This window comes from Camellia sinensis, chromosome 9, assembly GCF_055761805.1.
Source record: "Camellia sinensis isolate YWXY chromosome 9, ASM5576180v1, whole genome shotgun sequence".
NCBI classification, from domain to species: domain Eukaryota; kingdom Viridiplantae; phylum Streptophyta; class Magnoliopsida; order Ericales; family Theaceae; genus Camellia; species Camellia sinensis.
Genome location: NC_138969.1, coordinates 124,070,137 through 124,097,445, shown reverse-complemented (window position 1 = coordinate 124,097,445; position 27,309 = coordinate 124,070,137). Strand labels below are relative to the sequence as shown.

The 27,309-nt window shown below is 36.0% G+C and overlaps 1 protein-coding gene across 2 annotated transcripts; it reads left to right on the top strand.

Moving 5' to 3' along the window:
* Positions 1-447: 447 nt before the first annotated feature.
* Positions 448-27,309, top strand: LOC114260898 (protein STICHEL-like 3). 2 transcript variants are annotated; one of them, XM_028201106.2, is made up of 6 exons: positions 448-3,547; positions 16,130-16,349; positions 17,645-18,211; positions 24,359-24,995; positions 25,521-25,584; positions 27,013-27,309. In XM_028201106.2, exons 1-6 carry the CDS (start codon positions 1,487-1,489, stop codon positions 27,103-27,105), a joined length of 3,642 nt encoding a protein of 1,213 aa, XP_028056907.1. In that variant the 5' UTR covers positions 448-1,486; the 3' UTR covers positions 27,106-27,309. The 2 variants fall into 2 exon arrangements, with proteins under 2 accessions (XP_028056907.1, XP_028056908.1); XM_028201107.2 differs by lacking the exons at positions 24,359-24,995; positions 25,521-25,584; positions 27,013-27,309 and adding an exon at positions 18,352-18,673 and having other exon boundaries at positions 454-3,547.

The window sequence follows — 27,309 nt, the reverse complement described above, 5'->3', positions numbered from 1 at the left end:
TTATAAAATAAAGTGTAAAAAGTTAAAAAAAAAAAGAATATTTAACTTTTTAATATAAATTATAAATTTTTTTAATAATTTTTTAATTTTTAAATTAAAACTATTACATGCCAATACGCTCTCTACCAATCATTATATATATATTTTTATTATTTTTAATTACTTAACACAAATTTCATTGAATTTTATTTCTTTTAATCGCAAATTTTTTATGACACCACGTAATTGTACTCAGAAGTAGCAAATAACTTTTTTTTTTTTCTAGGGAAGTTTCAAATGCACAACCCATGAAAATAAAATATCCATTCCCTATTTTAGAAAAAAATAAATTAATTCGTACTAATTTTGGAGTATTTTGGACAGTCAAAATTCAAAATTCGAAAATCCTTAATTTCATAGTATAAATAGTAAAATATAAATAAAGCCATTATTCAAGCTCAAACAAACGGACACACCGTTTTACTTGCACACTGTCCTGTTTCAGAGAGTACTGTCAGCAACAGATTCTCTCTCTAAAACTTCTGTGAATCTCTCTCTCTCTCTCTCTGTCACTCTATATGCTCTGTAAAAATACTCGGTCCATTCGCTTTCTATGCAAATCCTCTCTCTCTCTCTCTCTCTCTCTCTTGCTCTCTCTCTGTATATATATATATCGGTGACAACCATCTTCTATCGTTTTGGAGAAAGAGGCTAACCGTGAAGTTCATGTGAAAGTGTATTCAGAGAGAGAGAGAGTGAGAGAGAGAGATCTGATCTGAGATTTAATGATTGAAACGGGTGGCTTGCCTCTGATTCAGGTGAACCGAGTGTTCTGTGATCTCTTTTTGCCTCTGTTTCACGTTTTCTCTCTCGCTTTTCGACCTTTTTCACTTGTTTATCACGTTTTAAATACCCACCATTTCATTGCCATTTTGTGAAAAAACAAATTGATCTTCTTCTTAGGTCTACAAAAACCCAAAAAAAAAAAAAAAAAAAAAAAACCAAATTACAGAGCTGTGATTGGTTCAGGGGTCTCTCTTGTATCCTGTGATTTCTGCTTATTCCATCACAAGTTCCGGTGTACTAGTTGGTGATTCTGCTTTCTGTGAAGTAGGCTTTAATTTAAAAGCTTCAACTTGTTGGTGTATATGTACTTTATTATGCTGTTACTTGGGGACTTTGTTTTTGAGCCACAAATGATTTGGCTTAAAGGGTTTGCACTTGCGGGGTTTTGGGGGAATCGACATTGGACTTGAGGTTGTTGTTTTCGCATGTGAAAATGCTTGCCTTGTTGATGGGTTTGTAGTGGGGGAATCTAAATAGCTCAATTTTGGTTTTGAGACACTTTTTTTTGTGGGATATGATTGGTGGGTTTTGATGGGCTTTGTTGTAATTGAAAAATATTTAAGAGAGAGAGAGAATTATAACTAAGGAAAATGCTATATTTCCTGGTATCTTTCCTTAATCTGCGAAAATTTCTGCTATTGGATCGATTTGTGTTGTGATCATGACCAGGGCTGTTCGTGACCGGATTCTAAAAGATGCGAATGGTGATATTGGTGATCATCTACGCAATCATATCCATTTGACAAATTGTATTCATTTGAAGAACCATATGCATAAGCATAGTCCTATGTTGGCCGATAAATCCATCATGAGGGACCTAGTTGCCCTTCAGAGGTCGCGATCTCTCAAGGATCCTTCTGCAAGTCCGCCCTCTTGGGCCTCTCCTTCTGCTGTTGATCTTCTTTCTAGAAGACCAGAAAAGGATGGCATGATGCTTAATGGAAGGCGGTCTGTGGACATTGAACACCACAGGGATGGTAGAGGAGGGGTGTCTGGAAGTTCACCGCTCTTAGCTAGTTCACGGAGAGCAGAAGGTGTTACTGGTGAGTCAAGTGCTCGAATTGATGGGGCAACTATACCGAGTGATCTTAGTAGCAAGAGTGGAGTTCGGGAACGCAGAAGAAATAGGAGAATTGAATTGAGTCAAAGGGATTTGGGAATTGACCTGAAGAGTGACCACGACGAGCCTCCACAAGATGGTAATGGTTTAACTCATGATGTTGTTTTGGGCAATACTGAATTGAAGGATATGAAAATGAAACAAAAGGGTGTGCATAGAGAAGATGCTCTCCTCAACACCATCTCTGACCAATTGAATGAGGTTCACATGGATTGTGATGATGTTCTTCATGGTAAGCTCAGCCAAAATAGGCAAACTGGCGAGGAAGCAGAAACTAGCGTTCGTGGCTACCGTACTGGACTGAATAGGGTAAAGAGGAGAAAGTTTCGAGGCACGAGAAGAACTCAAACTGTTAAAACTTCAAGAGATTATGGGGCTCAAAATGAAATGTCTGTGGCCTCTAATTCATTAGCTCAAAGTTCAGCTCACCAAAAGTACATGGAGGATGGAGAAGAAGAGTATGACGAGCAGAATGTCACAAGGGCTCCAAGAAATGGGTGTGGCATTCCTTGGAACTGGTCAAGAATTCATCACAGGGGGAAATCGTTTCTTGACATTGCTGGAAGGAGTTTGTCTTGTGGTTTGTCTGAATCAAAATTGAAGAAAGGTGGTTCATTTCCTCGGGGAAGAGATGTTTCTGATATGCCTGTGATGTCTGACCACTCAAGCTCATCGACTAAATCTGATGCAGAAGCAATGCCTCTACTAGTGGAGGCATCTGGATCTCAGGAAAGTGCTGAGAATGCTGCTTGGGTGCATGACTATTCCGGGGAATTGGGTATTTTTGCTGATAATCTATTAAAGCGTGAAATTGATTCTGACCTTGCTTCAGAAGCTAGATCCGGTGATCAGCAGATTCAACCCAAATTTAGAAGACAACACACTAGTAGGCACCAGAACCTGACTCAGAAATACATGCCAAGAACTTTCAGAGATCTAGTGGGGCAGAATTTGGTAGTGCAAGCTCTTTCAAATGCTGTTGTTAGAAGGAAAGTTGGTTTGTTATATGTGTTTTATGGAGCTCATGGCACAGGAAAAACCTCTTGTGCACGCATATTTGCCAGAGCTTTAAATTGCCAGTCTCTGGATCAGCCTAAGCCTTGTGGATACTGCAATGCTTGCATTGCATATGACATGGGTAAGAGCCGAAATATAAGGGAAGTAGGTCCAGTAAGTAATTTTGACTTTGATAACATTATGGAGCTACTTGACAATATGATCATTTCCCACCTTCCATCGCAATACAGAGTCTTTATTTTTGACGATTGTGATACACTGTCTCCTGATTGCTGGAGTGCTATATTAAAGGTCATTGATCGAGAACCTAGGCGTGTGGCTTTTGTCCTTGTCAGTTCGAGTCTTGATGTTTTGCCTCATGTAATCATATCCAGGTGCCAGAAATTCTTTTTCCCAAAGTTGAAAGATGCAGATATTGTCTATGCTTTGCAGTGGATTGCAACTAAAGAAGATCTAGAAATTGATAAGGATGCGCTAAAACTCATTGCATCCAGGTCAGAGGGATCGCTGAGGGATGCTGAGATGACTCTTGAGCAATTGAGTTTGCTTGGGCAGACGATCTCCATTCCTCTGGTTCAAGAACTGGTAAGTCTTGTCGTGTTGGTACCTAAGTAATGTTTTTGTTATTATTCCAAATGGTTTATATTAGCGAATATTTCAGAACTTGTTAATTATGCTGTTACACATTCTTGGTAGCTAAATTGGATATTATATAGTTATGTTTATGTCAATTCAGGGATTGAGTTTCCTAGGGCAAAAACCATTATTCTGTTTCTAGCACCTGCAAGTTTGATAACATTATTGCTGCCTAAATTGCAATCTCCACTGTTTTCTCTCTATGTTATGTCAAATAATACATTTTAATGCTTGCAAGAAATGTTTCAGAACATTCTTTCTAATTATGCTGATTGTGGAGTTTCTGCCTATTCTGATTGTCTTCTTGTGAAGAGTAACTAACTCTGCTTAATTGCAATGGTTTGTGGTAAATCTTTCTTGATAATATTTGGTTCTTTTTTTTTCCTTCCCTTTTTATGTCCTTTAGATTCAGATTATTATGACTATTTCTATCCTTCACCATTGTTGGATGGAATTTGAAGATTTGTTTTTTTTGCCGAAACACAGCAAAATTTATTAATTATCTTTAGCTTTTACATAATTTTTTTGGATTTGAAATTTTAGTACTTCATTGCCAATGGAAGGGCCTTTTGCTGTAGTTTGATGCAAGTTTGTGGAAATAGTTCCATACTGCATTATTTGCTCAACATTCAAAAGAAGTATATAATGACAAACTGTTTAGTTGTATGATTTCCTAAATAGGTTAAACTTCACTGCACAGAATATGTGCTGTAGCGAAATTTGGTTCTTTGACGATCAGAGCGATTTCATTACATCTTTTGGTCATTTAACGTATGTCAGGGGCATTATTATGTCATAGGTAAACCCAATCATTGCTGCCTTTGGGGATGTATTGGACCATTTCATAAATTCACAAATATAGGATCATGAATTTAGGTTTCTACTTTTACATGACAGAAGGGGTATTTATTTTGAAAGGGAAGGACATGGGGTGTTGTCTCTTGCTTAATTTTGGAGAAATATGTGCCTTCCTCTGGAAGACTGAGTAGGCCAACAGAAATTTAGGTGTGCATATTCCAGTAACTCCTATCTACAGAGCTGTTGAATCAGGAGAACTTGTATTAACGTAGTTTTGGTCTTTCCAATTAAGTTAAATGTTTAAAAACCAATCTAACTGTATTCACCATGTTTGTTTCCAGTTTTTTGAAAACACTTTTTAGAAAATTCTACTTTCGCGTTTTTTGTATTTTTTTGTTTTTACTGAATTTTTTTAATATTTTAAGTATATTTTTAAAAAAAATTTAGACACGCCTAACATAAATACACTTAAAAAGTATAATTTTCATGAAAAAAATCTTTAAAAAATTCACTAAATACCAAAAATCTTAAAAAAAAAAAGAAGCAAAAATTCAGTATATTTTTCATATTTTTACTTAGAAAATATGAGGAAGAAGAACTCCGAAAATATGAGGAAGAAGGAATATATTTCTGTTATATTCAAAATTTCTTATTTTACAAGACCAAATGACACTCCTTATATAGGAGATATTACAAATATCATTATAACCCATTATATGCCACTTACATATTATATATTACCACTATCTACCACTATCATATTATATACATGCCACTATCTACCACCAACACCACTATCATATTCTATACATGCCACTATCTACCACCAACACCACTATCATATGCCACTATCTTATTATATGCATTAACACAAATTTCCAGCACTCCCCCTCAAGCTGGTTTGAAGATATCTTCCATAGCCAGCTTGCTAGTCAGCTTATCAAATTGCTTCTTGTGTAGTCCCTTCGTTAGCACATCAGCTAATTGTTCACCTGTTGGAAGGTAGGTCATACAGATTATGCCAGCATTGATTTTCTCCTTGATGAAATGTTTATCCACTTCTATATGTTTTGTGCGATCATGTAGAACTGGATTATGAGCTATAGATATAGCTGCTTTGTTGTCACAATAGACCTTCATAGGTGTCGGGTGAGAAAGCTTTAATTCTTCAAGAATTCTTTTAATCCACATTACTTCACAGATTCCATGGGCAACAGCTCTGAACTCTGCTTCTGCACTACTTCTAGCTACCACATTCTGTTTTTTACTCCGCCATGTAACTAGGTTCCCACCTACAAAGGAGCAGTATCCAGATGTTGATCTCCTGTCTGTAACACTTCCTGCCCAGTCTGCATCTGTGTATACTTCAACTTGAAGATGTCCATGTTTCTTGAACAGTAAGCCTCTCCCTGGAGTTCCTTTCAAATATCTTAAGATCTTATAAACGGCCTCAAAGTGCTCTGCCCCTGGTGAGTGCATGAACTGACTTACCATGCTGACTGCAAAGGCAATATTAGGCCGCGTATGAGACAAGTAAATCAATTTCCCGACAAGTCGCTGATATTGTTCCCTCTCTTTGACTTCTTCAGCCTTAGCAGCTTGTAACTTCAAGTTAGGCTCGATCGGAGTCTCCACCATCTTACAACCAAGCATACCTGTTTCTCCAAGGAGATCAAGAACATATTTTCTCTGATTAACGAATATACCTTCCTTGGATCTTGCAAATTCCATTCCGAGGAAATACTTGAGGGCTCCCAGATCCTTAATGTGAAATTCTTTTGCGAGTTTCTCTTTGAGGGCTGCTAACTCTGCTTCATCATTACCAGTTAAAATGATGTCATCAACATAAACAATCAAAATTGCAATTTTACTGTTTTTTGAATGTTTATAAAATATTGTGTGATCTGCTTGACTCTGCGAGAAGCCACAACTGATAACTGCCTTCCCAAAGCGTTCAAACCATGCTCTTGGTGATTGTTTGAGTCCGTATAATGACTTGTTCAATCTGCATACTCTGTCGCTTCCAAGTCTCTGCTCAAATCCCGGCGGTAGGCTCATGAACACCTCCTCTTCAAGATCACCATTGAGAAATGCATTTTTAATGTCAAGTTGATGTAGAGGCCAATCTGAATTTACTGCAAGAGATAACAGTACTCTGATGGAATTTATTTTAGCAACAGGAGCAAACGTCTCCTGATAGTCGATCCCATAAGTTTGAGTGAAGCCTTTAGCCACCAGTCTCGCCTTGTATCTCTCAACGCTTCCATCTGCGTTACATTTTATCGTAAACACCCATTTACACCCAACTGTTTTCTTGTCTTTGGGTAGATCAACTATCTCCCAAGTACCACTTCTCCTTAAAGCATTCATCTCCTCCATGACTGCTAATTTCCAATTCGGATCATCCAATGCTTCCTGTATATTCCTTGGAACAAACAAGTGTGAAATCCTAGATGTGAAAGCTCTATGGTTTTTAGACAGTCTTTGATAGGAGAGGTAATTTGCAATAGGATGTTTAATGCAATTTCGGACACCTTTCCTAATTGCTATAGGAACATCAAGGTCGGAAATAGAAGGAATAGGATTACCTAAAATTTCGATGCCAGAACTCGGGTGGACATTCGGGTCATTAGGATGGACATTCGGGTCATTATTCCTCAGATGAAATCGCTTCTTAGTATAAACCTGAAGCTCAGGATTTAGATCATTTTGTAGTACTTCTCCCCCTAAACAAGAATCTTTTTGACTAGGCACCATAGAACTTGGTTCTCCTAAGTGATCATTATCAGACAGATGTGGTTTTTGTGTAGGATAAATGACATTGGGGAGCGGGATAGAAATATCCCAAAAACGGTCTTCTACGCCACTTGCCTCCCCCTGAAGAGAAGTGTTGGGGAAATAGGATTTTATTTCCACAAATGACACATCCATACTCACATGAAATTTCTTAGTTTGAGGATCGAAACACTTATACCCCTTTTTGTTTGAGGAATAACCCAAAAAAACACATTTTATAGCACGGGGGTCAAGTTGGATTTTATCAGCTTCAAGAGTTGATCAATCTGCTCTTTGTTGAAGGGACCTGAATCGGCTTCATTAGCGGTAGGAAAGCCACGATTCTTCTCTCCTTGTTTGCTGCTTTTCCAGTTGACAGGTTTGCCATGGATCTTCCAACACGTTTCGCGTGTATGGCGAGGCTTGTTGCAAAAATCACACCAGACCCGTGGCTTATCATCAAACCTGCGCTGGTAATTTGCAGCCTTGTTGGCCGCAGCATCGCTAATTAAAGCAGAAATTTCAATTGATTCACCAGTACCTTTTTTCTTAAGCATGACGCTCCTTCGGCTCTCTTCCCTTCTGACTTCGGCAAATACTTCGCCAATGGATGGGAGAGGAGGTCTGCCAATAATTCTTCCTCGCACTTCATCGAACTCAATGTTGAGGCCGGCAAGAAACTTGTAAATACGGTTGTCTTCCACAGTTTTCTTGTGGTGGTTGCAGTCGTCAACCGATTTCCATTCGTATGTGTTGAAGATGTCAAGATCCTGCCACAACCTTTTCAACGAATTGAAATATTTGGTGACGGAATCATCTCCTTGACGAATCTCTCCCAACTTCAAAGTTAATTCGAAAACTTGAGATTGATTTCCTAGGTCAGAATACATCTGACTAACATTATCCCACAATTCTTGTGCAGTAGGATAGCACATGTAATTAGAGCTTATATCCTCCTCCATGGAATTGACCAACCATGTCATAACCATGGAATTTTCAGCGTCCCAACTGTCGAACAGCGGATCATTAACAGCAGGAGCCTTCTTGTCACCAGTGATGTGATGTAACCGATCTTTCCTTGCCCACGGATATACATCTGGACAGATTGTGACCAGCGGAGAAAATTATCACCATTTAGGCGGATGGTGGTGATTTGGACAGAGTGAGAGTTTGACGTTTTCACCGGAATGGCAGCGGCAGGGGTTGAAGTGGTTTCGGACGTGACTTCCGACATGGCTATGACGGTTTTAGGGCTGCTGTGTTTTTTGTAGCTCTGATACCAACTTAGAAAATATGAGGAAGAAGAACTCCGAAAATATGAGGAAGAAGGAATATATTTTGGTGTTGGTGGTAGATAGTGGCATGTATATAATATGATAGTGGTAGATAGTGGTAATATATAATATGATAGTGGTGTTGGTGGTAGATAGTGGCATGTATATAATATGATAGTGGTAGATAGTGGTAATATATAATATGTAAGTGGCATATAATGGGTTATAATGATGTTTGTAATATCTCCTATATAAGGAGTGTCATTTGGTCTTGTAAAATAAGAAGTTTTGAATATAACAGAAATATATTCCTTCTTCCTCATATTTTCGGAGTTCTTCTTCCTCATATTTTCTAAGTTTTTTGTGTACTTATTAATTTTTTTAAAATAATTTTTCACAAATATTTTATTTTTTAGATACATCTAAGTAAGGTGCATCTAAAAAATAAAAGCATGCTTAAAATTTTAAAAATATTCACTAAAAAAAAAAACACGAAAAACAAAAAACTCAGTTTTTAGAAAATTGAAACCAAATATTTTTTGACAACTAAAGTATCTTGCATTCAAAAAAGCTGAAAGAAGTGCAATCTCTTTATACTAGGTGTATCTATAAGCCTTCATGAAAAGAAAGTTTCCTAAAAAATTTATGGGGTTGTTTGGTGTAGCTCATGTGAGTTGCTCATAGCTTATTTTATTCTAGAAGTCAGTGCCAAACTATTTGGTGCAACTTCTGTTTATAGCTTATTAGGCATAAATATTTTAAATAAGCTGAAAAAAGCTAATTATCTGGAAGTTGGGAGAGGGGTGCTCTTGGCTTCTCCTTTTTGATTATTAGTTTTTAGTTTATAATAAGCTGCACCAAACAGGCCCTATGAGTGAAAAAGAAGATTAAATAAAGTTTCATTCTAGTCAAAAATGAAAACAATGGATTAAAAGTCGACTTTAATCTATGTATTGGCCACTCTAACTTTTCAAAAGTATATATTTTTTTCCCCGCCACAAACTCCACATTATGCATACATGTGCTTCCTTCCAAGCTTTTATAAAGAGAGACTCCAGCTTGGTCAAAGCCTCCATAATAATGATGAAAAAATAAGGGGAGGGTCTCATTGCCTCAACACTCTCGAGCTAGGAAAAAGCCTAAGGGGGAACCATTCACCAAAACTAAAAATCAAACAATTCAAATGCAAACATACAATAAAAATCCTATTAAACATGATCGTATGCCTTCTCTGTATCCAACTTACAAATAACTCCTGGAACTCTATATCATTGTAATGCCCCCAAATTATTAACGTAAGAAAAACTCAAATTTACTTCATCAATATGATCTTGATCCAAACTTAATAACTTCCATAGTATATATGTATACGAGATATAATGCCTCATCATTAACATCATCATCAAATCTCTAAAATTTGTATTCATTATACTCCAGAGATTAACAAAAGTATTCTACATGCAATTATACATTCAACATTTCCTAGAATATGAATCTACAGCATGTGGTACTATGAGTCGAATACAATTTAATCCCCTCATGGGCTATAAATTCCAAGGCTTATGCGTGGTTGCACAAAATGGTTATCGAAACCCATACATGTCAAGCCCTCAGCTTGTCAAAATAACAACAAAAGAGGAGCCATTTACCCTTAAAATACACTCCACGTCTTTAACTCGGTAGAATCACCACATCATTTTCTGCATAAATCCACTAGGGTGAGCACAAAGCCCAGTAGGAAGATCTTGACAAAGTACATACATTTTGTACAGTCTCCTGAGATGAATGCATATGTCATGTCATGCTCAAAATATATTTCTTTATCTTTTAGAAATCTTGTGCGCAATGCTAATTTGAAAACTCAACAATTCAATAACTTCAATATAATTCAAGGGGTGGTAAATACGACTCAAATAGTCCCTAAGTTGGTGTCTGCAAGTAGGCATATCAAGCACTACCAATTGCCACTTTATCGGTTTCTAATCAGAAGGCATGTGGTATCTCTTCCGTGCATGTTTTCGGTCTTTCACCATGGACACTCAGGCCAACTTGACCAATACCAAACTACTCCCCCTATTCGGACCTATCAACATATTTATCCCAAAACAATTCAAGATGATCGTGTTTCACAAAACAATTCATTTCTTAAAGCAATAATTTTCAAATGCAAATTCGAAATCAATGATAATGAAGACGAAATAGAATGGCAATGCAACATGTAACAATGCATTATAATAGTTCCATTTTCAATTCCACCACACAATCTTCTATTATGATCAAATTTCCACACCTCTTCTCAATGTAATTTCACAATATGTCTTCCGAGAGATACATAACAATATCATATTACATGCATTCTTCACATGTTAGTCATCATTTTCAATCTTCGTCTTTTCAAGACAAACCAATAATATGTCATTCATCAAGCTTCAAAATCAATCATTTCTCGTTTTTCCATGGAATCCCTTATTAGATACAAATATAGCAATCCATCCATCAGTTATTCACCATAATACTTTATCAAGCATGAATTTCATAACATCTCAACATTTTTCCAAAACCTCAAATTTCTAGAGTTCCCACAAAACTAGATTTTTCTCAATTTTTTTTTTTGAAAGAATTTTTGCAAAACAACACTCACACTTAACAACATAGCTCATCCTCTCAAAAGTTTGGGAAAGTATAGAGAAAATCCACTTTTAAAATCATCTAGAGCTCATGAACCCAAAGTCATAGTTCAAAATATAAGAAAATGGTTTCAAACAAGCATAGACTTACAAAAATATATATAACTCTAAGAATGTCCATACCTCAAGCTTGGGAGAGGAATGAGAGAAAAATCCTAAAATTCAACGTCGATGAAATCTTGATTTGATTGGTGAAAATGTAGCTCTTGTCGCCCTCTTCGATTTGGTGTAAGAACCCCTATCGAAATCTTGATAGTTTTTGCTAAATCTTAGAGAAAAGTTTGAGTATGGATGGGTTTGTAGAGAGATGGAGGAGAAAAGATTAATATATATATATATATATAGAGAGAGAGAGAGAGAGAGAGAGAGATGAAAAAAGTGAGTACAATACATTTTTGGCATTAGATTTGAGGAAAATGGCTCAAAATTCGAGACAGACATGCGGAAAACCGCATGAGCGGTTTCAAATTCCGCATGAGCAGAAATCTAAATCCGCACGAGTGGATTTACACATCCCTCACGAGCAGTTTGAGTCAGAGAAGAACCTAGGATTCCTGCCAAATTCGCACGAGTGGTTTTCTGCCCAGAAATTCCCAAATTCCCTAAGTGATTCCACACGGGCAGTTTACCAAAACTGCACTAGCGGTTTTGCCAGCCAAAGCCAAAATTTGATTCCACATCCCGATACAAGTTCTTACACCCATAACTTAAAATTTTAACCCGGAAACATTAAGATGGGTTAAGTAAGAATGGAATTGAAATCTCAACTACTTAATATGATAATCAAGACTCCGAAAGTAAAACAAACCATTTGACTACACCATACCGGTCGAGTCCAGGTCTCGGGATATCACAATCGTATTCTTAAGTCAACGACCTAATTTGCCATTAAGACTACAACTAGATTATGCCTACCAACCATAAAAGCATCTTGTGGCTCAGAAACAACTTTCCCTACTACCAACCTCAACAAATGTGCAATAACTTTCACACTAGTTTGTAAATACAACCCATAAGGCTAATATACTTAAAATCCTTTTAACTCCATTTCACTACATTTTTTTCAACAGTAATACAATAAAAGAGGCATTAATAGTCTTCTCAATAATCTGTGCTTAGGAAAGTGATGTGCAATAGCCATGACTTTCTCAAGAAACCCTACATAGCTTGGGAAAAGCCGTTGCAATCTCATTTGAACTTGGGGCCTTATTCTCATTGCCATTCTTAAATGTTGTCAAAACTTCCTCCTCTGAGAAAGTCCTTTACAAACGTTCCCACAAATGTTCCTCTAAGTTAGAAATGAAGTCCAGACCTTACTTGCAAGAAGCGAGGGCGGGACAGGGGCATATAGAAGTTTCTAAGGTTGGGAGCGCCTATGGGAGCATTTATATATTTTATATATTAATATATAAATATATTCTAACAATTATTTTGTTCTGCTTAGTTGTAATGTGTTAAAAAATGAATAGATATTAGAGATTGATGTCAAATTGTCAATTAAGAATTGTATTTATTAAGTACAAATAAATATTATGTAAATAGAAAGCCTTGGAATAAGTTTGAGTTGTTTTTCTTTTATTTATTTATTTAATTTTTTGAGATTTGTATGTTGGAAAGGTTCTATCTTAGTTGGGAATCATTGAATTTCTTCCTCAATAGGAGCAAGTTTCTTACTTGGTAGAGTAGAATTGCGTTTCCAAGTAAGAAGTGTTGCCCAAGTAAGTGTTTCTTGCTACTAAGGTCGAACCCATCAAGGTGAGGCCTTCTACACCATGTATAAGTTTGAAAAATTGCTCCACCTCTTACTTAATGTTGTCTTCCTTCCACCCCATCACTCACTTACCTCCCCACATGATTTGACCTCCTATGTGTGATCACCATATGATGGAATAATTTAGTGTTTCTGTCCCCCAACCCACAAAGATCTTGTATAACTAATCTCTTCCATTGCAATGCAACGTAATTTTCCTGTAGCTTCTTTCCTTTGCAACACCAACTCCTTTGTGAGCCTCTTTGAGTTTCATTAGCATCCACATCCTTAATAGAAAGCTGGAACCTTGACCTTTTGATATTAGGTGATTTATTACCGAAAAATGAGAGATACAATGAAATTTGGGACATGACCATCGTCACCTAGTAAAAACTAGTAGGCAAAACTGTCCATCAGGAGGGTAGAAACAAAATGCATCATCTCACAACCAAAGAGGTTAGACACGGAGAGATATACTACACAGTGAAAACAATGTAAACCATTAACCCAAGCCTCTCTGTTCTTGATTCTTTAAAGTTGTATGCTTGCTAAAAGGGTTTGGGCATGACTTCTTCCGCTTGATAGTAAGGTTTGCAATATTTTTCTCTTGTGGAAACATGAGATATAAATTTTTCCTCTAGTTTCCTTTTATTACCATCTCTGGAATAGAAGACAGAGTAGTATCCAAATTCCTCTTTGTTCTATCCTTTTATCCTTCTTAATAGGAGTTTGTTGCATGATGCACTCGTGTGACTACCCTCAGCTACCCCTTCATTATTACCCTTGGCTTCAACCTTGCAGTTTTCGGCACTCAACCTAACTTGCCACGTCATCACCTAGATGGTGTTGACTCTACATCACAAAAGCATAAGCCTTCCCTCGTCATTAGGGGTGGCCATATGCCCAATTTCCCGAGTAAACCAACCCAACCTAATATTTTTAAGGTTTGGGAAAAATATTTAGCCCATAGGGCTAAGCTAGGCAGATATTTTGAGCACATTTAATTTTGGGTTGGGCTGAGGATAAAGAGTTAAAGCTCAACCCAACTTGGCCTGCCCATTTACAAAATTTTAAATTTAATTTTTAATTACAAAATATACTAGAAAACTAATAAAAGATAAGAATGGTATATATCAAAACATTTGTTAAAAGACAATATTTATTTTATAATTGAATTTTGCTAATGTTCTAAATTCAAATAATTATTAAAAGGTTCTAATAATTTAATAGCCATTAAAGACAAAAAAAAGAAAAAAAAAGAAAAAAAGGCCTATATCACCTATATCTATTGGGTTAAGTGGGTGGGTTAGAATGTAGAAGTTCTTTTAGGGTCAGGCTTTGGATGATATATATGCTTTTTCTATATAGCGCAAGCCTGACTTGAACCCAGCCTGACCTAGTGTTTGCTCACCCCTACTCGAGGCCGCCCGCCGGGGGGGGGGGGGGGGTTGGGATTAATGAATAAAATTAATATTTATGCAAAGAATTGCTCGTAAAAAATGTAGGGCTTTTCAATCTTTTTTTTGTTGGACACCCCTCCCTTTGCCCTTGCTTATCCACTTGATGGACTTGCCTCGCTAGCTTGGTGATTTGTTTGCGTCACCTTGCCTTGCCTCACCGAGGGGCCTCACCTTTAACTACCTACACGCCCTCACTCTATTTGTCTCCTACCTCACCTTTCCACTATGTATCTCACTTGTAGGGGCAAAGTCCTTGCTTACCTGCTTGACAACTTGTTTGCCTTGCCTCACCCAAGCTCAACTCAACTTCAAACTTACACCTTAAGCTATATAGCTTGAGTAGGACCAAGGGACCCGTTGAGATCAGTTCTTCATTCATGGGATGTCCGAGAAACCCATGATCCTACATGGGATCATCAGAGGCTTGTGCATTAACAACTAAATTGAGAATCATCAAAGTTGCTCAGTTCAGTCCCTCCTCCCTGGGTGGCTCTACTTGACCAATCTTAGATAAGAGAGACATCAACAAGTCTATACTTTGACGAAGGCACGTGCCATCATTCTTACTCATTGTGGCCCTTGGCACGACCCATAAGGGTCAGCTGGCCTCCAAGGCCCTACTACTCTTCTCTAAAGGAAGTCTCCACCTCTATACCGAGACACTCTTGAGGGAGCTTACTCTCCCACACCTACACATCAGAGGCATCCTTCTCACTACAAATCTCTGTCTATTAAGACGCCTCGACTTTCTCCTTTTCCACCTCTGATGGTCTTCCATCTTGTGCCTACCATGATTCCTAGAGGCCCTAAGATCTGTGCCCCTTACCATAGACCATCAACAAACCTTAACAGGATCATTAGAGTTAGTCTTCTAGATGAAAATAAGTCTTTTACATATCATCTCCTTTGCACACACTCTCTCTCTCTCTCCTGACGAACACTTGTAGCCAGCACATCAAAAATATTAGATGAAGATAGAATGGAAGTGGAGGTGCCATTTATGGAAGCCTTTAAAGTATGATGACTCTATAAGTTTTTTGATCGTGTTTAGAACGACAAGAAGCAATTAGATTTGGAAGATTTTCCAATGAGGAGAAAAATGAGAGTGATGGAACCAATTTAGGAAAGAGATTTCATTAGAGAGAGAAAACTCAATTAGAGATACAGGAGCTCTCAATCTCTGAAAATACAATCACAAAATATATCAACTCATATTAGAGGGGCTTAACCATCTATTTATAGGATAAAAGACACAACTAACTCTTATTGTACCAGAAACATAACAACCATACTAATCCTAACTACATTAAAGAGATAATTAGATAGGCTAGAACTTTGGAATTAGGTTCAAATCTAAAAACATTGTATGGAGAACATGAACTAAAGTGATGAAGCAAAGTTTCAGATTCAGCATAAATATTATTGTTGTAGTATTGTTCAAAGAAAAGATCATCTAACTTGAATATTGTTTTCTGTTATTTCATTGATTAATTATTAGATGTTTTGTTGGAAAGAATTTTAATTTTCTTTCAATTTGATAAAAAGTTCTAAGCGTGTAATAGATGATTAGCTACAATGCACTATAAGTCTGTGACTACACAAAAATCAATACCTGATACATATGCTAATTTATATGTGCTTGGTGATCAGCAATTAATGTTTTTTGAATACTTACTTTGTGAACAACATGGAAATTTATTTTACACTGCACATCTTGCAATCCTTTCTGCACAAATTATTTATGCGATGGCTATGAATTTTTTAAGATTAATGTATCGTTCTCGTAGGTTGGACTTATCTCTGATGAGAAGTTGGTAGATCTACTTGATCTGGCATTATCTGCAGACACAGTTAACACAGTGAAGAATTTGAGAGAGATCATGGAATCTGGTGTTGAGCCATTAGCTTTAATGTCACAACTTGCTACTGTAATAACTGATATTCTGGCTGGTAGCTATGATTTGACAAAAGAAAGGCCTAGAAGGAAGTTCTTTCGAAGACAATCTTGTAAGTCCAAGATTATTTGGTTGAGCACATATTGATGATAATAATTGCCTAATTGATTTTTATTTTATGAAAAATTCACTTTACCTCCTTGTGGTTTAATGCCGAAGCACTTTATCCCCTTAATATTTCAGAAATAGGCAGACAACTCTCTTGTGGTTTTGAACTAAATTGCTGTTGTTACACTTTCTGTCCAAACTAATTGAGAGTGTAATAAACTCACCAATTTTGTGAGTGAGCTTCCTTTTTAAAAAAATGAATGTGAAAATAAAATTGAAAAAGACATTTATACCATCTTCTTCATCTCTTTCCAAACCCTGAAAACCCTAATCCTACAAAACCAAACCCTATCTCTAACCCTAATCAGCCACTCTTCTTCCCTTCTAACCATTGCCATCATCTCTTTTCTATCTGAGTCCATTCACCTCATCTCCTTTGCCCAACCATGACTGCCGCCTCTCCCCACCTAGACATTCCCTGCCACCACCATCTCTCTTCAACCTGGCAGTCGTCACTACAAACCATCACTGCTGTCTTGTCCCCCCTCAACCATTACCGCGACCCCCTATTTCCTTCCCCCATGATTTGTTACCATAAGTTAACAGAATCGAAACATGATCCCAAGATCCTAGAAATTTGATTTCTTTCTATAAGCTTATTCATTCCAAAATCGTTCTTTGATTCCCAGGATTCCATTTTGTTCAGATGGTGATGTTTGATGAATCAAAATAGTTCTTTGATTCCATGTTGTTCACACTGTATATACAAGTGTCTATATATATGTATTTGTTTTTGTGTAAAATATAGTAAAATAAAAATTAGTTTAAAAAGTGAGAAATTAAAATAAACAATTAGAGTTTTAAAGGTTTTCTTTTTGTGGTGGAATAATTTGATTTAATTGAACTATTGTTATTTTCTCATGGGAAATTGTTGATGTTTAAGTTAGAAATTATGTGTAGAAGAGAGGAGAAAAAACAAAATAAGAGAAGTAAAAAGTGGGATACAAGGCCGGAGGGGCATTAAGGTAATTTTATCTCTTTCTGGTAGCAGAGTTATGGTTGTAATTTAGCTCAAAACCACAAGGGCGTTGTCTACCTATTTTTGAACGACAGGAGGTAAAGTGCTCCAACCTTAAACCACATGGGGGTAAAGTGAATTTTACCCTCTTATTTTTTGCCTTAAATTTCATTTGAAAGTTAAATATTTTATTTATTTATTTTTAAATCTCAGGTTTTCCTGGATTCCTGTACAACTTTTCATTTTTTCTCCAACTGACAGAAATAATCTGTTGGTTTCAGTATCGAAAGAAGATATGGAAAAACTACGTCAAGCTCTGAAAACATTATCTGAAGCAGAAAAACAGCTGAGAATGTCAAATGACAGATTAACATGGCTAACGGCTGCAATGCTGCAACTTGCTCCTGATCAGCAGTATATGTTGCCCAGTTCCTCTGCAGACACTAGTTTTAATCATAGTCCCTCAGTCCAAAGAAACAGTGGCAGAAGAGAGAGACCCAGGAAGAGTAATGTTGAGCATTCTGAGATGCTTAATACTGAGAGAGGATTTCCCTTGCATGATACCAAAATAGAAAACCTTCAAGCTGGAAGTTCTAGTGATGCTTATCATAACGCTAAAATGAAAGGTAATACAGATAGAAGAAAACATGCTGCAGCTGTGATGGTTCCTCAACAGACATTCACACTCTCTGCTGATATGAATAGAACAAATAGCAGGCTGCTCTCAGCTAGAGTCAATAAGGAAATTGAAGACATTTGGTTGGAGGTGCTTGAAAAGATTCAAATAAAAGGCATAAAAGATTTTCTGTACCAAGAAGGAAAGCTGATTTTAGTCAGATTTGGTGCAGGTATTTCCTCATGCAATCTGCTCAATTTTCATGTTCTTTTATGCTTATTGTCATACTTTTTACAAAAAAGTTAATTGTTGTTAAATATTTATAGAGGATTTTGATGTCAACTTTGCGTCTGTATAATTTGCATGTGGAAGCCTTTAGAGACTCTTGGTGTCCAGATTTATCTGTGGGATTCAATGCAAACATGGAGAAACTTAAAATTAGTGCGCTTTCAAATTCTATTCTGATTCTTTGAGTTTCGTTTGCATTGAAAAATGTTTTTGTTTTTGTTGCTGTTGTTGTTGTTGTTTTTGCCGAGTGGGAATGGGTTTCCTGTTGGCACTAAGAAATTGATAGCTGATGGTGTGTAAGGGGCAATCTTTTAGAGGATAGTACATTGGTGGTGTGCCCGAGTTTTATTTTTTCCCAAATTGAGGAAGAGAAAAGGGACTTGCTTCCCAATTTTGATGATTCTAGTTTAACAACAACGGTGAGCATTGATTGGACCAATGATAGTTCAAGCAAATTCGGTAGTTACTTTTTCATGCTATACTTTTCTTTCTTCTTTTAAAATTGCCCCTTTAAGACACACTGTCGTTCCAGAAACAGAAAAACTGCAATTTCTTTATTAATTAATAAATAAACAAAAAATAAAATAAAATAAACGTGCACAATCCAGAATTCTTGTGATGTGTGACAAAGAATGTTATAGTCATCACTCAAGATATAATTTACCTAGAGTCAATTGAGTTATAGTACATTTTTCAGTTCTTTTTAGATCATTCTTTTGGTTCTTGATTAACATAATTTTCTGTGATATTAAGAGAAGTCTGTCACTAAATTGACTATCTAAATGAGTAGTCATACACATAGTTGTCAAATCGAGATTCGTATCGTGAATCGAAATGACCTTGTACCGAATCGTGAATCGTAAAGATTTGGTCACTTTTTAAAATTACTTAAAATATATATATTTACACATTTAGATGTTAAATATATCTTATGAATATGAAATATCTAGGCTTAAATCAATGAAAATGTTATTTTGAGTGATAATCATGTAGTTTAATAGGTAAGAAGTTAACAAAATTCTTATGTAAGATCACTATCTTACTTTTTTTCTTTTTAGATATTTCTTATCAACCATTCTTAATAAAGATAATAACCAAATAGACAAATTATCAATTTTTAAAATAACAATAATTAACAACGATATTGATATTTGGACAATAAATATACATACTTTTCTAAGGAACAGTGAACAAATAATAAGAAAGAATTATTTAAAATATTTTATTTTAAAGCTTAAAACATTTTCAAAGGTATAACTGACCTCACATATGTAATATTCAATTATATTCAATTTAATAAAATAGCAATAGATAATTTATAATGTAACTTTAATCTTAAACATCTTTAGAAGATATATTATGATTTTTTAAAGGGAAAAAAAATGAGAAGAAAGGTTAAAAATATGTTGGATCTGAATGAATCTGCTTGGATTCTATTAAAAACTTCATGATCACTAAAATAATTACAAATTATGTATATATGTTGATTATTTTGGTACTAAACGCTATTAGAAGTTGTATTATGTCATTTTCACTAAAAATATGGAGAAAGAAATAGTTGAAAATATGTTGGACACAATAATTTAAAAAATTACGTGAATCGTAAAAAGTGAATTGAATCGTGAATCGATTGTGAATCGTGCGACTCACTAGAGATTTACTTCCAAAATAGATTCACCCAAACATTCGTATCGATTTTGCAAAAAATTCGAATTGAATCGCGAATCGTAAGATTCTGATAACAGAGAGATTCACCTATAGATTCGTATCGATTTTGCAAAAATTGTGAATCGAATTGCGAATCGAATCGCGAATTTTGGATCAATAAATCTAACAACTAACGCAGCATGAGTATGTATGTTATACTCATGACTGTTGAATTCCTTTAGTTTATGTGTAGATTTTGTAACTTATTGTGGAGCTGTATGTTGCAAATGGGTCATAAAGCTATAATATGTGCCATTATATATGAATATTACATCTTTGACATTCCTCTGGCCTTTAAAGTATGAATTCATTGTTCCTTGTTTACAAGGAAGAGTTATTCTTGGAATTGAATGTCTAACATTGGTGAAAAATTGAGCATACAAATTAATATTAGAAATTTAATGAAACTAATAAGAAACAAATCATAAAAAGATGTAAAGGGAAACAAGTTCCCAAAATACCTGATTGAGAGTCAATGTTTCCCGCATTTAACACCCTAATCTCCTAACCTTTAAAAAAGGGGAAAAAAACAAAAAAAACAAAAAAACCAGAAGTACACACATTGAATGATAGTTAGAGCAGCAAATAAATTTAGGTTACCGCATCAATTGAATAAAGATACATAATCGCCATTCTAGTAATTATAACAACAAAGTATGAGCTGTGTGTGTGTGTGTGGTAATTAGGGTTCAAATTCTCATTGATGCAGGGAGCTTCAAGAAAACCTGTGGTGACTCATCACAGTACCTATTGGTTAGCAAAGTTAAGCTATGTACAAAGCTAAAAACATTGAAAAACAAAAAATGAAAGTTTTTTAGAGTAAGGAAGAAAATGAGCCAAGGAACAAAAAAGGGTTTTGATAGCAATATAATAAAGAAATGAAATCGTTCCAAGGTATGACTTGTAGACCAAGTTTCATTACAATATGACTCATGTAATTGCACAATATTGGTCAAGAAAGATTGATTTTAGCCTAATCCAATGTCACATTTCCCCATATTGTGACTCGAGAATTGTCTTGGATGCAACCAATACCAAGATGAGTTGGTGCAGTCAACTCATTATTGGCTGAGAATGCTTGTAATGACAACACTAGTTGTAGCATTTGTATTTTGTCTCGAATGACCTACCACATCATCTCCGTAAGGGGGTTGGGTCCACATCTCAAGGCATATGGACCTTCTTTGTGGCCTTCCCTCGCTTGCCCACTTTGCCTAGGCACCTCACCTCGCCTCGCCTCATAGCCTTGAAGCCTGGCCTACTTGGCTACAGAATGATGCCTTGTGGTATGTAGCTTGCCTTGGTGGGGAGTAGGGATTTGGCATCCCCCCAGATCGGTGCGTAATTCATGGGGTGTTTGAGCAACCCATGAACCTCTCACAGGATCACCAGACTTAAGAATTGGCAATTAGAGTGAAGGGATCCTCAAAGTTGCCCAACTCAACCCCCCTTTTGGGGTGGCTCTACTTCACCAATCTTAGTAAAGAGAGAGAAGTCTATTGGACTAAAGCATGTGATACCTGAAGCGGCTTTTGAGCATTAGTTGGCTTCCATAGTCCTACTCTCCTATAAAAGCAGGTCTCCGTCTCTATTCAAGACAAACTCTTAAGGAGAGCTTACTCTCCCTCATCTTCACTAACTACCACGCTCACTCACACTAAAGGTGTCTCAACTCTCCCTCTCCACCTTTGGTGGTCTCGTGCCATCTTTGTGTCTAACATAATTCCGAGAGGGCCCACAGTTTGTCCACTTCACCAATGACTGTCTTAAACATTGACACCTCCATGAGGTTTATGTATTTGAGTAATGTTCAAAAACCTAGATCGTTGGTCAAACCGAAAAGGGGATCGGGTTATGGGTCACTGGTTCAATTGTTATGTCAGCCAGAATCGAACCATGATATCATAATTATCTCGTAAATATATTAAAAATTATATTTAAATAAAAATAGAAGTATTGAGAAACATTTATTTTAATGATTTTTATACTTGTAAGATATATATACACATATGTTGATAAAATTTATTTGTTGAAAAGTTAATTAAACTTGCATTTATGAGAAAATGAACTTAATCTAATAAATAATTTATATTTCTATATATTGTCAAAGGCCAACGATGCTCTGTTGGTTCAAATCCATGCTTTCAACAAGTGGGGTGTTGCGTTCGATTCTTGTAGATTACATTTTATACACTGCCTGGCATTTTGGCCAATCGTGCTGGAAGGCTCAGACGGTTTTCATAAACTGGCTTCGGTTCAAGCGAGAAAGCGGTTCAATTGCAGTTTTCAACGGTTGGACATAAATAAACCGGTTTTTAATAGGAAATGGGTTTGGGGGTTTGTCCAAATCGGAACCTAGACCAGTTGACAAGCCAACCGGTTGAGCCAGCTAGTCCAATATGATTTCAAAAACAATGGGTTCGAGAATGAGGATGAGGTGAAAGAGGCATCATTTGTTGGGTACTAGTGATAAGTTTAATTGGTAGTTAAAAGTTAATTAATCTTTCATAATGTAACATAAAGATAAGATTTAAAGGGCTTAATTAATGGTAAAAATTGTAGTAATAGTAATGATAAGAAATTTTTGTTTGATTAGATATTCAAACAAGCATGAGATGAATATTTAATAGAAGGTTATTGAATGGTTTATTATTTGTATGGTATCAAGAACATTATTTTTAGTGGAATGTTCAATATGCCTTTTATTTTAGGAAACGTTGATTCTAAAAGATTAAAGAAAACCTTATTACAAGCAGGTCTTAATATGTGTGATTACTCTAGCGGTGGGATTCTAAGAATTTTGGTGGGATTCTAATAATTGTTAGTTGGTTCAAGATTATATTTCAAACCCCTCAATTAATGCTCGAGTGAAGAAACCATATTGTTTGAAGTGATTGGTTAACCTAGAGTTATTTAAGGCTAGAGGCGCATTGAGGCATCAAGGTCTGCTAGGGCCTTGGCTCAGACTTCATTAAAGTGAGGCGCATGTTATTGATATTGTATAGTTTTTAATTAGTATGAAAAATTTATTGTATGTTTTATCTACTATGTACTAACCAGTGACATTGTATTTTTATATGAGATTATGAGCACCCAACTTATTACATTATGTTTAATAACTTGGACCACATCAACAATTTCAAATCAAGCAATTAAACAATTAAAAATAATTAAGAAATTAAGAAATTTAAGTAATTAAATAGCTATGAAATTACATATTTAAACAAAATAAGTAAATAAAATATGCAATTAAGCAAATTAAGTCATTAACAATGACACAAGGTTACATTGAATAGAAAGTTTTGCTGGATAGAAAAAAGGATAGAAAAAAAGAAATGTAATCTAAAATATAAAAGCTTTAGTATGTATCTTCAATCTGTTGACTAGGGTTGAGGTTCTCTATTTAATTGAGGGGCTTTGATAGGATGTCCTAACATATAAAATCATAACGGGCTTAATTAGATCAAAGAGTTGAAAGAGAAATACACCTCTATGCGTCTTGTGCGTCTCGAGCATCTTAATTGCGCTTATTAAAGTCACCTTGTCTTGGGTCTGTTGAGGAGCCTCAGGAGCACCTCCTGCCTAGGTGTGCACTTTGGTGTGCTTTTGATGACACTGGTTAATCATTAATTAATCGAAACCTTCTGTGGATTCTTGAAACAGGGGGCATTCTTGCCCTGAGGGCACATTCTTGTACGCAATTAAAATTTACCATTTTGTGCAATATATTCTTGTGCCATTCTGTCAGCATAGTTTCTCATTCAGTTGGTTTCCCAATTTATAGAAACCTCAAAAGAAAAAGCAGCCTTGTATCAGGTATGACTGTAAAGTAGACTTTCTATAGCTTATCTTTTGTATCCTACTTTGACATGCTAGTGAAAATTTATTGTTGGTTTTGGGAGTTTGTAGCTTGCAATATGGCCAAACTATTCTTCAGAGACATGGTAAACATTTTAAAAGGATATTTCATGCTGTTCAGAATATCATACTGAACTCATTTTAGGAAATTGGGTGTAATAATTAGTATGAATTGTCATATTTACTGTTTCCTTGGTTGCTCTTGCTTCTTGTTTGGACCACATGTTTCTGTATTCTCTAATACTTCTGGGATTAGATACTATTTATGTACATGCGAGGAGATACACCTCATGTACGCTTCATTAATTATAGTGGAACATGTTGATGCAATGTTTTCCCAATTGTTTGTTTACTTGTCAAAACAACAAAGTTTTTCCACATTGGTTATTTACTGAGATCATGATTTTCTTGGGCAGTCCCAGTGATAGTACATCTTTGATGGGCCGATTTACAGATGTACCACTTTTTTCCCCAATATTTTGTGGGACATCTGCTAGTCCTTCTAATTAGTTTATCTGTCTTGCAGCCCCAATTGTTCAGTTGATGTTTAGTTCACACCTGACAAAATCCAAGGCGGAGAAGTATAAGGCACACATATTACTAGCATTTGAGTCTGTTCTTGGGTCCCCTGTGACAATTGAAATTAGATGTGAATTTAGGAAAGATGCAAGGGCTGGGGTTAATACGCCACTCGTCTTACCTGGTTCTCAGGATGGTTCATCTCTGATGCGTACAAATGCAGAGCTTACCAGTGGTAACAGGATGACTATGCTCGGATATGGTGATACCAGCAAAAGGGTTCCTAAAGAAAGAGCTGGTGTAAGTCAAGCCCCTGACTCTCTTGGACAGGGAAGGAGTGAAATTGTTGAAATAAATTCTCCAGGAGGGCAGAAAAATAATGAGCATAAAGATAACAACTTACAATATGATATGAAAGATTTGGAAAATCCTTGGATAGGAGAAGTGGAAGCTCCACATAAGAAATCTGCCCTGACTTTACCAGAACGAAGAAAGTTAGGCGAACAGAATCAGAGCCAGAGCCTTGTGAGAGGCAAGGTGTCCCTTGCACATGTAATTCAGCAGGCTGAAGGAAGCACACAGCGAAATGGATGGACGAAACGCAAAGCCGTTTCTATTGCTGAAAAGCTTGAACAAGAGAATCTGTACGTATTCTGATGCTCTTATCTTTTCCTGTACTTTTTTTTTTTTTGTTTCATTTCTTTTAAAACCCCGCCCTAGGGAGGCTTTGGATATGCAAAGAACTAGATTGTTGACAAGTTATAAAAAAATATATAGAGAGAGAAGTGTGAGGAGGCTAAGGTTTTGAATGACAGGAGTCATTGATGTGGGCATGCTAGAACCACTGGACTTGTAGGCGAATTAGTGACGGCTCCTAGACTTGACATCAGGAGCTCTCAAACTTGATATTGTTTACAGTCTAGTTGCTAGTTTAAGTTCTGTACCACAAAGATAGTCTTCTTTGAAAAAGATAATCTTCTTAAGAAGTCCCGAATGTAGTTGGCAATAGACTATAAGTGTGCTACAATTTAATAAATAGTGTTTCGTCAAAGGCATACTGTCGTGAAAGCTACTTGTGCACTCAGTTTGTAGGATAGGCAAAATCTCTGTATGATGTTGATTCTGTTCGTGAACTTTGAAATGGCTCTAATATTTCTTGGTTTCTACAGGAAACTAGAACCTAAATCAAGAAGCTTGCTTTGCTGGAAGGCATCTAAAGTGACTCGTCGGAAGGTAATGTTTGATAAATTTGTTATGATCTTACAGCAAATTCTAGAAAGTCCACTATCTCTGAGTTGTAGAATGTGTAGACTATTTGAACTTTCCACATTTAATATCTTGCAAGTCCTGTGAAGGGCATAATATGTTTAAGCAGTATATATACCGGCCATGGTTAATGCTAGGCAACAACACAATCATCGTATCTCATATAACTTTATGCATGGAATCTGAATACAAAATATTTCAACAATAAATTGCATAAATATAGGCTTCCTAGGAAAATTTCTTTATCGTCATTTATTGTTGATAGAGGTCTTCACTGCACAAATGTGTGAGTCTGCATATAGAAATGGTGTTAACTGGGAGTGACAGGACATATGATTGACTCACTTTGCCCTTGTCTCTGTACAAGTCAGATGAGACCCCAAACTTTTAGCTATTGGTGGAGCGGATATCCCATTGAAGTACCCATATATATTACTTTAATTTTTTGTCATATATATTGCATTTATGTGTCCCTTCTAGCATACCTGGAATGAGCAGCAAGAGTAAAAGCCTTTTTCTTGGTAAATACTCCCTCTGTCCCAAAATAATAGTCCCTTTTGGGGAATCTAACTCTTTTTGGTAGTACAATTATTGCACTTTAAAAATATTAATCTCCCAAAATTATCCTTTGATAGTACATTTTTTTTTCCTGGAATATCAATGGTTATAATTGTACTTTTTGTGTTAATGAATTTAAAAGAAGGGCAAAATAGGAAATTTATATTATTTTAGTCCTTGATTTTTGAAAAGGGACTAACATTTTGGGACAATGAAAAATGGAATAAGGGACTGATATTTTGGGACGGAGGGAGTAGTTATTTTCCAATGGCCATTAATTGTTGCCATTGATGTATTAGTCGTCGTCGTCGTCGTCATCATCGCCATACAAGCTGTTCTTGAAATTTATACGCATGCTATACGTGTCTTATTTAGCACAATGGCTTCATGTTCTCTTCAGAGTGCTATTTTTAAGTTAACCAAAACTGGTTGAAAGATGCATTAGATCTTTGATCATTCAATGTCAGGACAGTCTAATTTAAGTCGTACGCTTATTTTAGTCTCCATTAGATGGGGGTTTGAGGGAGGTAGATTGAGTACTGAGACCCAGCCTTCTAGCTTTTCTTATTTTTTGGGTTTGGCAAACTATTATTGGCCTTTTATTGAAGGTTATTCGAAGAACCTCGGAGAAATGGTTCTTGTCTCCTGATTGTAATATGGATTTGACAAGCTGAAGAAAATAATAGCGAGCAAACCAGAACTAAAATTGCCTCCATATGATCAGAATTTCAACTGTGAAAAATTATGCTGTTTTAGACTGCAGGATTAATTGGTAACTCATAATTTGTATTCTGTGATTTATTTGAAGTTGTTACCTACAAAGTTGTTTTTATGCAGCTTTCACGTTTGAAGATTAGGACGAGGAAACCACAAACTTTGCTGAGGTTTGTCTCCTGTGGAAAATGTCTCTCTTCTAAGTCGCCTAAGTAATGCAAGGTATCATGTTGGATGGCGGGGAAGGTTTTGGTGCAGAGCTCATTTAGATTACTTTTATTTATTCATTTTCCTGCTATTTATAAGGTCAATCATGATTCGATTAATAAAGAATATTTAGAATTAGAACAAAAAGAAGTAGTGCAGTTTTTTTTTTTTTTTAATATATTATTAATGAATTTCGAGGAGTTTTCTTTGCAA

Coding starts and splice junctions, on each gene's coding strand:
- LOC114260898 (XM_028201106.2), top strand. CDS start 1,487: ATGACCAGGGCTGTTCGTGACCGGATTCTAAAAGATGCGAATGGTGAT. Junction 16,350..17,644: donor GTTCTTTCGAAGACAATCTT/GTAAGTCCAAGA, acceptor TGTTGGTTTCAG/TATCGAAAGAAGATATGGAA. Junction 18,212..24,358: donor TTTAGTCAGATTTGGTGCAG/GTATTTCCTCAT, acceptor TCTGTCTTGCAG/CCCCAATTGTTCAGTTGATG.